Source organism: Grammomys surdaster, unplaced genomic scaffold (genome assembly GCF_004785775.1).
Source record: "Grammomys surdaster isolate TR1022 unplaced genomic scaffold, NIH_TR_1.0 254, whole genome shotgun sequence".
Classification (NCBI taxonomy): Eukaryota; Metazoa; Chordata; class Mammalia; order Rodentia; family Muridae; genus Grammomys; species Grammomys surdaster.
In genome coordinates, this window is record NW_021604695.1 from 1352065 (window position 1) to 1368723 (window position 16659).

The window sequence follows — 16659 nt, forward strand, 5'->3', positions numbered from 1 at the left end:
ACACACACACACACACACACACACACACACACACACACACACACACACAAATATTCCTTGGCATTGTCAAGAGTCATGGGAGCATATGTATGGCCATTTGCTCCTGGAGATATGCCCTGCACATTCCCACACTCTCCCTTGAAATAATTTCCTGTTTTGCATTTCCATTTCTTTGTTTCATTATTTCACATTGATCCTAACAATTCTTTTCTAAACAAGATTACAGCTGACAATCTCGTGAGCTCCATGAAAACAAAGACCAGATTTCTTTCATCATCTACATACTGTACTATCTAAAACCTATCTATAAATACTGATAAATATCAAACAAATTTTACAACCTGCTGCTAGAGTCTAGTAGAATATTTATGGATTGACATCCACTAAATCTAGATGTCATATTTAAGACTGTCTAACTTAATATACAGTTAGTTGTTAGGTTGTTCAGGGGACTACTTCAATTATTTAGTCATCAAGAACAGCTGATGCTAAAATTAGTAATAAGAGGCCTGTATGACTGAATAGATTTCCATAAATATATCTCGACTACTGGTATAAAATAAATAGCAACCAATTTAGTTAAGTGTCTAGGTTACGCCGGGTGGTGGTGGTGGCGCACACCTTTAATCCCAGCACTTGGGAGGCAGAGGCAGGCGGATTTCTGAGTTCGAGGCTAGCCTGGTCTACAGAGTGAGTTCCAGGACAGCCAGGGCTACACAGAGAAACCCTGTCTCGAAAAACCAAAACCAAAACAAAACAAAACAAAAAAAACCCAACAGGGGCTGGAGAGATGGCTCAGCGGTTAAGAGCACTGACTGCTCTTCCAGAGGTCCTGAGTTCAAATCCCAGCAACCACATGGTGGCTCACAACCATCCATAGTGAGATTGGATGCCCTCTTCTGGTGTGTCCGAAGACAGCTACAGTGTACTCATAATAAAATAAATAAATAAATCTTTAAAAAAAAAAAAAAACCAACAAGTGTCTAGGTTACATTGTATTGTCTGTTAAGACCACAGTCAGGACTGAACTGAAGGACGAGTCTAGACTGAAGGAGACTGAAAAGACAAAGCAGCATATATTATATTATATTATATTATATTATATTATATTATATTATATGTAATTCTATTGCTGAGCCCTCTTGATACAAAGGACATTACTGGAACAATTTCAATGAAGCAGCAATGGAGTCAAAAGATTAGATGGCAAGTGAAATATGGATATTGATTTCCTTGTTTTGAAAGTCAAATTAGAGTTATACAGGAGATAGTTCTTATTTATATTACCCTCAAGTTGTTCAGGGAAAGGTTATTTTCATTGTATTTGCAACTTTTCTGTCATTGTGATAATTTTCTAATTGTCATAGGATGTTTATTCATATTAAACTTCAGCTAATCCTTGTGGCAGTTCTTCTGGTTTTGTCTGGTTTTGTTGATCATATTAGAGACTGAACCTAGGGCCCACATAAAAAAAGCACACTGCCACTGAGCTATAGCCCTGACCTTCTTACTTATTTTAACCAGGCTGGACTTAAACTTTATTCTACAACACAAGCAGGCCTTGAACTCTCAATTCTACTGACTAATTCTCTTGAATAGTTGAGATTGCAGACCTATTCCACCAGACCTGGCTCCCTTGTAATCTTTTGAGATGGACAGACAAGATTTGCTATCCCCATTTGAACAATGAGAAAACTAAACCTCAAGAAGGATGTCATTATTTATTTAAAATCCCAAAGCAATTAAGGCCTCTACCTACAAATCCTCAGGCTGGCCTTCTTATCTTTGTAAATATACTCATAATCAAAATAATGTGCCAGGCGGTGGTGGCACACGCCTTTAATCCCAGCACTTGGGAGGCAGAGGCAGGCAGATTTCTGAGTTTGAGGCCAGCCTGGTCTACAGAGTAAGTTCCAGGACAGCCAGGGCTACACAGAGAAACCCTGTCTCGAAAAACCAAAATAAATAAATAAATAAATAAATAATAACAATAATGATGTTTATTTTTTTCAAAATACAAATCTGATCTGTTGTACCCATACTTGAACCCTTCATTGACTTTCTAACATTTGTCACAACTACAACTTTATATGCTTGAGTATGAAACAAAAAGTTCTGGTCTTTTTCTCAGAACTTCTCCAAGTATCTATCTATCTTTTTTTTTTTTTTTAGGTTTTTCGAGACAGGCTGGCCTTGAACTCAGAAATCTGCCTGCCTCTGCCTCCCAAGTGCTGGGATTAAAGGCGTATGCCACCACTGCCCGGGTCCAAGTATCTTTCTTATCCATCTAGAATAATGGAAACCCCATTTCATTTTTTTCCAATTGATAAGACAAATGGGGAAAAACTTAAGAGATGTGTCTTATTTTTAAGATTTATTTATTTATTTTATGGATATGAGTACACTGTCTCTCTCTTCAGACACACCAGAAGAGGGCATCAGATCCCATTACAGATGGTTGAGCCACCATATGATTGCTGGGAATTGAACTCAGGACCTCTGGTAGAGCAGTCAGTGCTCTTAACCACTGAGTCATCTTTCTAGCCCTTTGATTTTTATTGAAACACAGTTGCTCTGTGTAGCCCAGCCTGATACTCCTGTTTCAGCCTCCTGAGTGCTGGGATTATACACATTTACAACATGCTTGGCTCCTTGGCAATATTCTTTTTTTAATGTATTTTTTTAACATTTACTTATTTACAGTATGTGTCCACATGCACACATATGCATGACACAACATATGTGTGGAAGTCAGAGGACAAATTGAGGGTGTCAATTCTTTCATGTGGGTTCTGGGGGTCAAACTCAGATAATCAGACTTAGTGGCAAGCACCACTACCTGATGAGCAATATTGCTGGCCCTCCTTGGAGATATGTTTTTACTTTATTCTTATACTTACATATAAGGCCCATTTGTTAAATTTATTGACTTTGCTTTCATAATACACAAAATCTGCCCATTTTCCTTGACTTCTATCATTATCACTATTGTCGACTCTTTCCTGAATTACAAAAGTGCCTCTCTGCTGAGCTCCTATAAATTGCTCTAAGCTTGTTCTCAAGTTAATATGTAAACTGTATGTTGCACATATTCAGTGGAAAATTATGTAATGAGTAAGTGTATCTCAGTTAAGGAAAAGATTCTACTCTGTTAGGATTTCACTTTAATATCTTTAGCTTTATAAATAGTAGTTGCTGTTTCCAAAAGCAGCTCTTCGCTATTACTCCCTTAATAAACCACTGAATAGACAAATGACCGAGTGTCAGAAAGGCAAAGGCTCTATGAATAGAAGCATGGTGTCTGGAAGATAGAATGTAAAAAAGTTTTAATTACCTTAAGACCCTGGCCAAGTCATTTATACTGTCTGAGCCACAAGCTCCAAAATGTTATGAACTACAAAACAGTTAACAAAAACGATGAAAGAGCTAGCAATTTCTTTTTACCTTCCATATTACATATCCATATGAGCTCTATGTTTCTTCTTCTTCTTCTTTTTTCTTTTTTTTTCTTTTTTTTTTTTTTTTGGTTTTTTCGAGACAGGGTTTCTCTGTGTAGCCCTGGCTGTCCTGGAACTCACTCTGTAGACCAGGCTGGCCTCGAACTCAGAAATCCGCCTGCCTCTGCCTCCCAAGTGCTAGGATTAAAGGCGCGCGCCACCACTGCCCGGCGAGCTCTATGTTTCTTATGTGTGATAATTTAAGGAATGAATCCAATTTGAACTCATTAATGTTTAGGGACGGTGTTAAAATTTGAGAAGCAGAAAGAATCCATGAACCCTAAAAGTGATCCTAAAGTAAAATGCTCAAAGAAATTAGAGCTCAAGGACCCTAGATATGGAATTTTGAAGTTTTAATAAGTATGTACATAATTCACATAGAAATAAAAGAAGGCCGGGTGGTGGTGGTGCATGCCTTTAATCCCAGCACTTGGGAGGCAGAGGCAGGCAGATTTCTGTGTTCGAGGCCAGCCTGGTCTACAGAGTGAGTTCCAGGACAGCCAGTGCTACACAGAGAAACCCTGTCTCAAAAAAAAAAAAAAACAAAAAACAAACAAAAAAAAAGTAAAAGAAGCCCAAATAAAAACTAGGATGGCTAGATTAAACATTAGCTCTTTTTAAAGGGCCATCTTGTGCCAGTGAGATGGCTCTTCAGATAAGAACACTCACCACCAAGCCTAACAACTTGTGCTTGATCTCCAGAACCCACATGGCAAGAGAGAACAAGGTGTTGATGGGAATGGAACAGAAAGATATCATTTTAGTTACTTAGAGGAAGGAAACTACTATTGGTAAGTATGAATAGAATAGAAGAAAGGAACAGAGAGGTAAGAAACAAGAATTCTGTTAAATATATAATCTTTCACAGGCACATGCTCATTAGAGCAAGGGTTAAATTTGCCCTCTAAAATAAGACTTTGCCTATAACTTCTCTGTCACTATCTTTGTCTTAGTGTTGTAGGTAGAAATGTTAGTGATGATTTACATGATTAATAAAATAATCAGTCACAAAATATTAGGATAGTTATTCAGGGAGAGATAACAAGTGAAATATTTTATAGGTAGCTAAACGAGTGAGAACTGGTATGTTGAAAGAACACTGAGAGGTAGTAAGTGGTTTGTTTATGTAGCCTATATAATGGCTCAAGAGCATTCTTGGCTACATGGCAAGTTAAAGATCAGCCTTGGCTAAATAAGGTTTATAAAAAGAAAAGTGGGAATAATGGTTGATGACTGATATTTTTGTCATATGTACTAGAATTCTATCTCTAGTTTACACTAGGAAAGGTCGCAGTCACCAAAACCCAACAACTTTGGTACTGTCTTACCTATCTACAGCACCCAGTTTAGGCATGGCTACCCTGAATAACAAACTCTCAGTTCTCTGATTCACACTCCTATTACCACACACATTTTCTGTTTTTGTTTTTTGCATTTGAGACAGGGTCTCAAATAGCTAGCATGCTTTAAACTTGCTGTGTAGCTGAGGCTGGCTTTGAACTCTTGATGCACCCACTTCCACCTCTCAATTGTGAGTACAGCAGGTGTATGCCACCTGGCCCAGTTCCAGATTAACCTTTTTAAATCTAGCTGTGGCCACAACATTCGTCTTTATAAGAGAATTTTAACATCTCAGAAGTAGCGGTCTCCCACCATCTGCTGTTGAGGTCAGCAGGCTCAAAACCTTCCAAGACAGCAAATTTCATGGACTCTTTACTCATAATAGATCCATAATTTGAGCACTTTTAACAACTTTCACAACTGCAACTACTACCAACATCATCATGTCTCACCTAGATTTCTACTATGCCTTGTAATTGGACTCACAGGTTCTACTTTTTATTTTCAACTTGAAAGACGGATCCTAAGTATAATACAAGTCATCGCCATGTCATTGTTTAAGACTGTCTAGTGAATTCCATTTCTCCACGCATAAAAAGCCACAATTATTGCCTTTCATAGTTTTAAATGATCTAACAGCTTGCTGACCTCAATACCTCCCCTGACCCTCTCCTTTCATGGCTTGTGCTATACTAACTTACCAGTCTTTAAACACATCAAGCTTCAGTACACACTTGCTCTTCCATCTATCAGAACATTTCTCTTCTCTAGCCCAATTGTCACATGGCATTCTGCATCATTTCTTTCAAATCTCTGCCCAAATGATCTCATCCTATCAAAGAATCTTCCTTTATCAATTCTATCTGTACTGTCATTCTCTTTCCTAATGACTTGTATTTGTATATATCATTTATTACTATCTGTTACATTTGTTTATGTGTCTGCACGTCTGTTTGTGTGTGTTCTGAGGACTGGATTCGAGTCCTTGTAAGAAAAACACTTACTAACTGAGCCATATCCTCAACTCCTATTTGTCATATTTTGTTTGTTTGCTATTTGTCTCTTTACACTCCATAAAGAAAAGAATTTTGTCTGTCTTGTTCAGAACAGTGCCTAGCTTATAGTAAATTCTCAACAAGTATTTGTTAAGTAAATAAATTGTTCCTTGCATAAATCTTTTATTCTAAAAAGACTTGTTGGCTTTTGTTTTCTCATCTAATTTCTTTTTTGAAACTTTTAAAAATTAAAGTATAATTATATCTCATTGTTTCCTCCAGCCCCTCCGATATCCCCCTCTATACCAGCACTCAAATTCATGGTCTCTTTTTTAAAATTCTTATTATTTTATTTATTTATTTATTTATTTATTTGGTTTTTCGAGACAGGGTTTCTCTGTGTAGCCCTGGCTGTCCTGGAACTCACTCTGTAGACCAGGCTGGCCTCAAATTCAGAAATCCACCTGCCTCTGCCTCCCAAGTGCTGGGATTAAAGGCGTGCGCCACCACTGCCCGGCTTATTATTTTATATATGTGAATAAATACATAAATACAACCTACTGAGTCTGTTTAGTGTTGCTTGTATGTATAAGGTTTCAGAGATGACCATTTGGTGAGACTTGGTGTTTTTACTCTCCAAAAATACAGCAATAGTGATTAACATCTACTAAGCTCTTTCACCATCTCAGGATACTGGAAACATGAGTTTGTTATCCTATTTAATTTTATTCAATTGACAATTCCATAATATAAAAGCTATTTTATGTATATTTTATTTTTTGCTTTGGGTTTTTGGAAATAGGGTCTCATGCAACCAGGTTGGTTTCAAACTATCTCTGTAGCCAAGTCTGGCCTTGAAATCCTTCTCTTTCTGCTGATACCTCCTGAGTTGCTGTTGTTTGGTTGTTTTTTGTTTACTTTTTGGTAGCAAGGAATTTTAACTATCTATTTAGTCTCCCTAAATGGAAGGTAAACCCTATAATACCTGTGCCTGGGACATTTAATCCTGATTTAACAAATCTGGTTTTTAAATTTTAATTTGAAAATAAATTTATTTGACTAGCATGGCTAATTTCTCTTTTATCTCTCACAGTCTAATGTTGTCAATTTGAACAAGTCAGTATCATAGTAAAGAAAAGTATAGTTGACTGGTAAAACTATCTGAGATTAGTCTTCATTTTATCTTCAAATAGGTATACAACCCTTTCAGAAATCATTTTCCCTCTCTAGCTAATCTTAGATGTGCTAATCTATAAAGAAAGTTGACCTATGTAGATTCTAACAGGCACATAGAGTTCTAAAAATAATATAATTCCATAAACATTTATTATGTGCCAAGTCAAAGTAAAAGGCCAAATTCTTCCTTGTGGTGGTTCTGTTTTAGCTAACTAGAATACATTCTAAAGAGTGTTATTTTCCTTGTGGATTACTTAAGTGCATAAATATGTCCCAATACAAGAAAGGAACTACAAATGTGATATGGCAATAATATTACATTAATCTAAATGACACTATTCAAAAAGAAATCGATAAGAAAAGAAAACTTGCCAGATATGATGACTCATGCATGTTAACTCAATATCTGAGAAGCTGAGGCAGGTAGAGCAGTTGCTTAGCATGTACAAAGTTGTGGGTTTAACTGCCATGAGTTTGAAACCAAACCGAGTTATATAATGAGTTTCACAATGTCCTGGCCAAAATAGCAAAGATCCTAGAGCTGGAGATATGGGTTAGTGGAAGAGTGCTTGCCTTTACAGCACAAGGCCCTGGGTTCAAATCCTGGAGCCACCAGGAAAAAAAAATCATTAAACTTTTTATTTTTTTAAAGTATCAATTAAAAAAAAAGCAGAAAAAAAGGTGGACCCTAACAGAGACTTGGTGGGGATGGGGAGAAAGAAGGTCTTAGTTAAAAAGTTCGGGAAGCTCTGAGTATATGATAAAGGCAAATGGTACAAGAAAAAGATGGTAGGTAATTGCTGACTTCAGAGAAAACTAAAAATCTGTACATAAAAGGAAATGCAAAGGCTGGGATGTAGCTTCACTGGTAGAATGCTTGTCCACCATGGACCAGTGCCCAGCATAAACTGGGCATGGTGGTACAGGTCTCTAATCCTAGTACACAGCAGAGCAGTAGAGGAAAGTAAAGAGAAAGGGATCAGAATCTCTTTACCATCCTCAGCTACACAGTTATTGAGGCTAGCCTGAGATATGTGAGACCCTATCTCAAAAAAAAAAAAAAGAAAGAAAAAAGAAAGAAGAAATGCCATCTTAATACACTTACTACACTGCTCTGATAAAGGCTGTGGTTTGAAGTTAATTTTAAAAGAGGAGTACTTGAGATTTAAATTCTCATCCATGATAACAAGAGGCCAAGCTCTTCTTTAAAGACAATCAAAGGGAGCTGGGAGTGTAGCTCAGTGGCAGAGCTCTTCCTTAGCACGTGCAAAAGTTTAATCTCCAATACCATAAAAAGCAGCAGCAGTAGAGAAAGAGGAGGAAGATAAGGAAGAGGAAGTGGTGAAGTGTATTCACAAACACGGGCCCAACGAAGGGAAGCAACTATATATCTAGCATATTTGTACTTTATTTACTATTATAACAAGTATAATCCATTTGTGGTTTACTTTACTTTAAACATAATAGAATTGAAAATCAATTGCCCATTGGAACTTTCTCCCATTTCTCTATCCCTGTATTTATAACACCTAATACAAGACTAAGTATCTATTATCTTTTTACAATTTTTATTATTAAGTGTGTGTGTTGGTGTGCACGTGTGTGCACACACATGCGCGTGCAAGTATATAAGTGCAGGTACCCGTGGCATCTACAAGAGGGCATGAGATTCCCTAGAACTGGAGTTACAGGCAGTTTAAGCTGCTCTATGTGAGTTCTAGGAACTGACCGTGGGTCCTTTGTAAGAACAGTATGCTCTCTTAACCAATGAGCCATCTCTCCAGCCCTGGTACCCACTATCTTTAAAAAGTATTGTTGAACAAGTGACTGTGTAAAAGCCAGGTAAGGGTGTCTTGCCACAGAATTAATTTCACTGGAAATAAATTTGCAGATTCCTAATGAAGTGCTCTGCAAATTAGGTTTCACTGAACACTACTTATTAGAGACAGTTAACATACACTGGGGTCCCACAAAGACAAGTTTGAGAGGGTAGGCATATGGGGATAGATCTGGGAGGAATTAGGGGGAAGAGTTGGAACTGAATATGACCAAATATGTTTTAAGAAATTTCAAAGAACTAATAAAGCATATATATTTTAAAATGAAATCTTGCCAGGCATAGTGGCTATTGTAGTTACTGTGGGCATCAAATATGTTATTTCTTAAGCTCCTAAACACAGTATCTAAGACTTAACTCAATAAAAGGTAATGATAACAATGACAGAGTTGGTAAAAACATAACTCTCAATTTTTGTCCCAACACAAGAAAAAAAAAAGCAACCAAGTCCTGTACTTTCCTATATACCCATTCTCCTCATCTGCAACCATAAACCAAGAATAGTAGGGCCACTTGATTTTATGCTGACCCTGTTACCCAGTAGCTATGTGATTTGAAGAAAACAATGTAACTTCCGTCATTTATTTTCCCTTACTGAAATATCAAGTTAATGACCCATTGCTTACTCTTTGTGGCTACTGTAAGTATCAGGTAAGTTTATGGAATCTGAAGCACTTCGTGACAGTCCAGTGTGGATGGCATACAACTGTAATCCCATCAGTTAGGAAGCTGAAGCAGGACGGTTGTTGCAAGTTCAAAACAAGTTTTCATTACATAGCAAATACCAGACCAGGCAGGATTTTACAGTAAGACTCTGTCTCAAGATATCTGGAGTTGCAGATATAGGATAGCAAGATATCAGCAGGTAAAAGGCATTTGTCCATAAGCCTGATGATCTGAGTTCAATCCCTACAACCCACCATGTGAATGACAGAACCAACTTCTGAAAGGTGCCCTCTGACCTTCACACTCACATGCTACCCACATGCAATTAGTCAATTTTAATAATATTTTTTAAAAATTTAGTGATAAGGCATAATGTGAATTATAAAACACTATATAAATTCGAGATTGTTCTCTGCCATTGACTATAAATATTTTTTACCAGTAAAAAGCAACTTTGTCGCCAAGTTTTTTCTCATGGACATTTCGATCCAGCACATTGTAGCAGATATTTGTAGTGGCTCCTTTCATCCACTCAGTGAATATTTTCCCTTTAGTCACATCAAAGTTGTACTGGAGGAATGGGCCAGGGCATGGGGTTTTCCAGTAAAATTCCTTGGCAATGTTTCCCCAAAATTCTGCAACAAAAAGAGATGTCCACATATCACTAAGTATAAAACCTATTTATCATCAGATGGATTACTAGTATATGCACAGGACGAAGTTACAATCACCCTGTCCTAGGACTCATTATCCATCTAACCTATTACTCTCCCACCTACAGGCTATTCCCAAATGTTGATCCAAATTGTTCCTTGTATACTCAAAGCTGACTCTCTAGAGCCAAGAGTGATGGCACATGCCTTTTATGATCCAGGCACTTGGGAGGTAGAAGCACAAGTATCAGGAGTTCAAGACCAGTCTTTACACAGGGAGTTCAAAGCCAGCATGTACTATATAAGATCTTGTATCTAGTACACACACACACACTCAAAAATTTCTATTCAGATTTTACCACCTATTTAAATCATACCCATGCAGTGCCTAGCACAGTATGATTTCTCAGGTTACTAAGTCAAGATTTTAATTTCCTTGAGAAGACATTCTTGCTAATTTTCAAAAGATAGGTATATATTTTACTCTGGAACCAAATGAAAATGGTATGAGATGAAACCAAGTGAGGTTTGAAACTATTTTATGATAGAGAAACTATTTAAGGTGAAAACACTGAAAATAATGACAATATCAGCAGGAATTAATTCATAATTTGGCATAGTGGGACAAGACAATATATGTGAAAGCTAAATCACATGGTATGCAACCTTTCAATCTATTAAGGAAATAAAAAATTAAATAAACCTAAGGTGCTACTGTATGTATACCTATAAAACAAGATTTTTTTAAAAAAAATTAACTCTATGCTTGGCTACATAAGATCTATCTATGGAATCAGACACTTTTATACATCAACAACACTGTAAGAAATGTCTAGCAAAGAGAAGCTATAAAACTTTTTAGAAGCTTTAGGTGCTAACTTAGAAATACACACACACACACACACACACACACACACACACACACACACACACACCTTGGAAGGTAGAGCCAGAGAATCAGGAGTTCAAAGCCAGCCTTAGCTAGCAGGAAATTTGAGGCCAGTCTGGGCTACATGAAACACTGACTATAAAAAATTCACAAATAATAAAACTAAGGCTGGAGAAATAGCTCAGCCCTTAATGTGACTGCCACACAAACATGAGGATCTGGCATAGGGGCACTCATTTGTCCCTCTAGTGCATTGAGAGCAGAGACAGGTAGATCTCTGGGGCTTGCTGAGCCACCAAAGTTGTTCTCTAGTCAACACACACACACCACACTCTCACACACATACACACTCACACACTCACACCTTAAAACAAACTCCAAAGTCCAACAATTAAAAAGTCATAAAAACTAGTTATATATACATACATACACACACACACACACACACACACACACACACACATATATATATAATATATATATATATACACATAATGCTGAATGACCATTTTTTAACGAAGCCAGCCAGGACTATGTACCAAGACCCTCACACATCCACACATGTATGGAACATTTTTTACAATGACATATGAAAGCCATGTTCTCAGAATATCAGCCTAATGGTGTTAGATAAGTCTGCTGGAACAACTGAAGGTGTTAAGACTAGGGAGGAGGGGACAAATTAGGAGACTGCTTCCTGCTTTCTTGACTTAGTGTCTGTGAGAATGGAAGAAAGGGTCAATCTGAGAGATATTTTGAAGTAGTATTTGACAGAATTTGGTAAAACACAAATTGTGGAATCAGAGAATAGGATAATATTCAGAGTATAGGTTCTCTAGTCAAGGGGATGTTGGTTTAAATCCTAAGTTCATGAAAGCCTTGCTTTATGACTGTGTGTATATTAGTCTTTCTAGGCTTCAGTTTCCTTTTCTGTAAAATGTGGGTTGTACTCACATCAAATCAAACTGAAATACTGCTTAGTAAACAATAGTAATTCATAAGGTAGAAAAGTGATATGAGAAGATGATGATAGAAGAAATTTATAGTTTAGAATAATACCATTGACACTACCAGAAAAAAGAAAATTATGTCAAGAAAGAAAGAAAGAAAGAAAGAAAGAAAGAAAGAAAGAAAGAAAGGAAGAAAGGAAGGAAGAAAGAAAGAAAGAGAAAAAATTAGGGAAGAAAGCAGGTTTGGTGGTAAACCTCACTCACAGACTTATTCAGTGTAATATCATCAAGGTGTGTGAAATGCAAATGGTCTATAGTCCTGTGAAACTTGGGAACAAAATATAAGTAAAAAACAAGGTGTGTGGCTATCTACGTAGAATAGGAATTGCTGTGTAGTACTAGCTTACCCCAGGGAAATAGATGGAAGTCATGATAGAAGGAAATACACAGAAAGAGAAGGGAAAAGACACCCGAGGACTGAAAGTTGGACACTTCTTGTAGCAGTGAACAACTTCACACTTGACTCAATACTATTTTGCATTGCTTAGTATCTGCCTCATCCACATTCTTGTTAAACAAATCATTACTTATTTAATGGCTGCTGGGTATCAAATATTCGATAATGGAGCCTTTATCACTCACTTCAGACTTCTTTTTTTTTTTCACTTCAGACTTCTTAATCTATGAATCTAGTGTTATTATTCCTATTTTTGAGATGAATAAATTCAATATAGGTTTTTAAATTTGTCTAAGACTGTCTTTTTCTGAGCGTGATTCGTGGCTTGTGTTTACCTGCCTCTCAACCAGGATGTGATGGTGGGGTTTTATCATTATTTGTCTTCTGTTTTGACAGGGTCTCATTATGGAGCCTTGGCTGTTCTGGAACTACCTACGCAGACCAGGCTGGCCTTGAACTTACAAAGACCTGCCTCTGCCTCCTCAGTGCTTAGGATTAAAGGCATATGCACCAGGCCTGGCCAGGATGTGGTTTTGCATCCTAAACTGTCCTGATTCTTAAGAACGGTGTCAAGGCAAAGAATTACCTCTCAGAATCTGAGTTACTAGAATTTAGGTCCAAATTTATTTTTTTAAAACAAAAATCAAAGAAACAAAACCCCGGAAACAACCAAAAAAATCGGCATATTGACAACTTGTATAATTATATTTTGGGATTGCTGTTATTTTACACAGAGGCAGGACTCCTAGATGGGAAACAGACCTTGCACTGACGCTGAGCAAAATGAGATGAGCGCATTCGTTAAAGTTCTGAGGGAGGCAATTGTTGAATTGGAGGCAAAGATAATTCTCTCTCTTCGGGGCCCTCCTTCCCTCAAGGTTCACCCTTGCTCCTTGGAGCCCTTCCTTTCATCTCAAGGGCTTTCTTTCTCATGGAACTTTCTCCTCACCGAACCCCCGCTTCTTCTCACAGAACCCTCAACTACTCATGAAAACTCACAAAACTGCCAAGTCGCCGGAGAGTCCCCCAACTTCTAGGAAGTCTCGGCTCACAGATCTCTCCTTCTTCTCACGAACGCCATCTCTTTCGAATCCCTTTTCCTTCTCCCTCAGGGACCCTCCATCTCTCTTTCTAACGGAGCTCGGTAAATCCCCCTGGACTCCCGCTCCTCTGCTCACTGGCGCCCCCAAGAGTCGCCCGGGCCCAGCCTCACCCCGTGGCTCCTCCACAGAACGCCGGTGCAGCTCGCGGTAGCGCTGCAGAGAGGGGACGTGCGCCGAGCGTCTGACCTCCGGCGGCGGGGACCAACCCCGCACCCGGCCCTCGGCGCCGGTCTCCTCGCGAGCCCGGCTCCCGCTGCCGCTCTTGCGCCGCTCCTCGGGAAGCCCCATAGCGACAAGTTCTGAGCACCTTGGCCGCCGTTGCGGTCGCAGCGGGTGCCGGGGCGGGGAAAACAGGTCAACCCTAGAGGCGGGGCCTCGGGTGAGGGCGGAGCCTGAGGCTAGAGGCCGTGCTCTAGGCATCCAATAGTGGGTAGGGCCATGTGTGAAGGGGCGGGGTCAGCAAAAACCGCTGAGGAAAAGTCGGGGGGTAAGGGCGGAGCTGACTTGCCGGAAGGGGTGGGGCCGTAGTGAAAGCTGAAGGAATGGTCAGGGAATGACAGGAGAGGGGTGGAGCCTTGGAATGACAGAGGAGGGGCGGGGCCAGAGGTGACAGGCGAGGAGGCGGGCCCGTGGAGTGATGGGGTGTAGACCGGCTGGATGTGACAGGAGAGGGGGCAGGGTTGTGGAGTGACCAAGTTAGGGTCTTGGAGTGACAGATAGGGGTTGGGTTACGGCACTGCGCAGCTTGAGACGTGAAGGGTTGGCTAATAAGAGGCATTGTGTCATCCGTTGTGCACTTACCGTGGTCTGATTGCGCGATCCTGTCACAGTTCCTTCTGGGTGACACTCCTCCAAGTCTCTCACCGAGCAGCACCCCTATTCCGTCCCCATGAGAAAATTCCTCCGCGACCTTGAGGGCACAGTTCCTGGATATGACCCTTCCTGCCAACTCGTTCTGATTCTCTCCCACCTCTTAGGACATGTCATTCTTTTTGCCTCCATAAATCTCCATCCTGATCTAAAGTACAAGACTCTTAAGTGAAGACGAAGAGGATCCTTCAGATCGTGGCCCCAAAAGCACAAGTTCTCTTTGCACTAAAGGTAAATTCAAGAAAGGAAGGGAAATTTCACAAAGTTGGGGAGCAAATAATGATCAAGTTAGGGTCAGGCCTGAGTTCTTGTGTTGTCTGTTTTTACTAACACAAACAGAAGCCAGATCTTGTAAAATACAAGGTCTATGCAATATAAAATAATACAAGTATAAAGAGGAAAAATTTACATTCTTTAATTTACCTAAGTACACATACACTCCTATCTACCACAAATTGAGTTTACTTCCCTCTGACTTCCCTCTATCCTCTTCACCCAAAAGGAAGCCAAGTAGGACACTCTCCATTTTCTTCCTACAGCTATCACGAAGAGCTACCTCATCTAACAATTCAAACTGTCAAGACAAGGATCTTTAAATATTTAGCTAGAAGAGTGAATCTGAGGTCTGAAGCAGGCAGCTCCTGCAGTTTAATGCCTACTTAGGGCTTGTGACCCATCTACCCACCTGCTACCCTGATCTTTGTCCAACTGACCATAAGCTTAGCTCACCCTAAACTGAAAAACTCATGCTCAGATATCTGATCCAGAGCCTACCCGATCCTAAGGGGAGGTTTTGAGGCTCACTAAGCACATACAGACCTTGTAGAATAGACAAGGGTCTCAGTGAGGGAACAGATACTTTGTCAAGGAGACATCAGCCCCTCTGAATAAATACACAGTTCACTGAAATTGCATGAACTATATTAAGGAGACAGAGCTTTTTCTGGAGGTCTCAGACTCCATGGGAAAGCCCTGCTTATAGGATGCTGATGGCATTACTGGGCTAAGAACAGGTTTTCCTCTAGGGGATAAAGTTTTCACTAAGGCTATCTGAATCCCGATGAGAAGGCTCAGTCCTCACTGAGGAGCCTCTACATACACTGAAGCAGTGGACAGCACCTAGGGGACAAACCTCTCTGATTGGAATTGAGGGAATCACAGAAACAATGATCCCTATAGACCTCGCCAATAAGAACCTCTCTATGGGGAAGAAGGCACAAATAAGTTTGCCTATTGATCCGACACCATCCCTTATTCCCAGCTCCACTGCCCAGCTCTGAACTGCCATCCTTCCTAAACCTTTCTCCTGCAACTGTTCCCTGTCTACTGCTGTCCCCTGCTGTCTACAAGTAGCACTGCAGCTCCGTGTTCCATGGTAAATGCTAAAGTTCAAGTCACACTGAGCCTGGAGCCAGGGATTGGGAAAGAAAGGAATATTGTGTATCCACAGCTTCACCAACCCCATCTCCCTGTTCGTGGACTGAATAGTAGAAGCTAGGACTCGTAACTTTCATACTTGGAGCTAGGAGAGCTGTTCCAGAGATGGGCTTGACAAGTACAGAAACACGTTCTCATTCTTACCTTTTCCCTCTTCTTTGTTTCTTTCCTCCTCATCCTCCTCCTCTTCCTCCTCCTCTTCATCTTTTCCTTTTTTCTTCTGATGCTGGGTGTCAAACCCTCACACAGGCAAGCACTCTACCAAGGAGTTACTTCCTAAGCCCCTGTTCTTACCCGTTTATCCTTCTCATCCCACTGTCCTGTTCTACCACACCACTGTTACTTCTTTTACTTTGGCTCCAGAATCACATCAAGCACTCTTTAAAATGCCAAAGAATATTACTGTTCCAAAGACCGTGTTCTGGTCTACTGAATCACATTTCCTGGAGTGGAATCTGCGGATTTGCTTCTAAAGATCCTAAAGTTGGGGTGGGCTTTCAGGAGGGGCCAATCTCCCATGCTGATACATCAGGGCGATTCCAGAAGGAGGAGTGTGAGCCAATGGGCGGGGGTGGGAGGGCCCACAGAAAGAGATGTGAGATCGAAAGAGAGGTTCAAGAGGGGACTGCACATGAAAAAGTAGTCGGGTGAAATAGGGGTTGAGGATTGAAAAGGTTGGGGTGAAATGAAGCCAGAGGCGTAAGTCAAAAAGAACTCTAGGGTTGTGAAGAGTAGTCTGAGAGGGGTCGGAGGAGTAGTTTGAGAGCAGAGGAGGACAATCCTGGCGA

General features: G+C 39.9%; 1 protein-coding gene across 1 annotated transcript in view; it reads right to left on the minus strand.

Annotated features, from left to right (window-relative positions):
• Positions 1-13910, minus strand: part of Acss2 (acyl-CoA synthetase short chain family member 2) — a 43274-nt gene extending 29364 nt beyond the window's left edge. Inside the window, exons 1-2 of the mRNA XM_028775296.1 lie at positions 13675-13910; positions 9952-10147 (exon numbers count right to left, since the gene is read on the minus strand). Of these exons, the coding sequence (XP_028631129.1) occupies positions 9952-10147; positions 13675-13852 (374 nt within the window). The 5' untranslated portion in view covers positions 13853-13910. The remainder of the gene's footprint in view (positions 1-9951; positions 10148-13674) is intronic.
• Positions 13911-16659: the final 2749 nt, after the last annotated feature.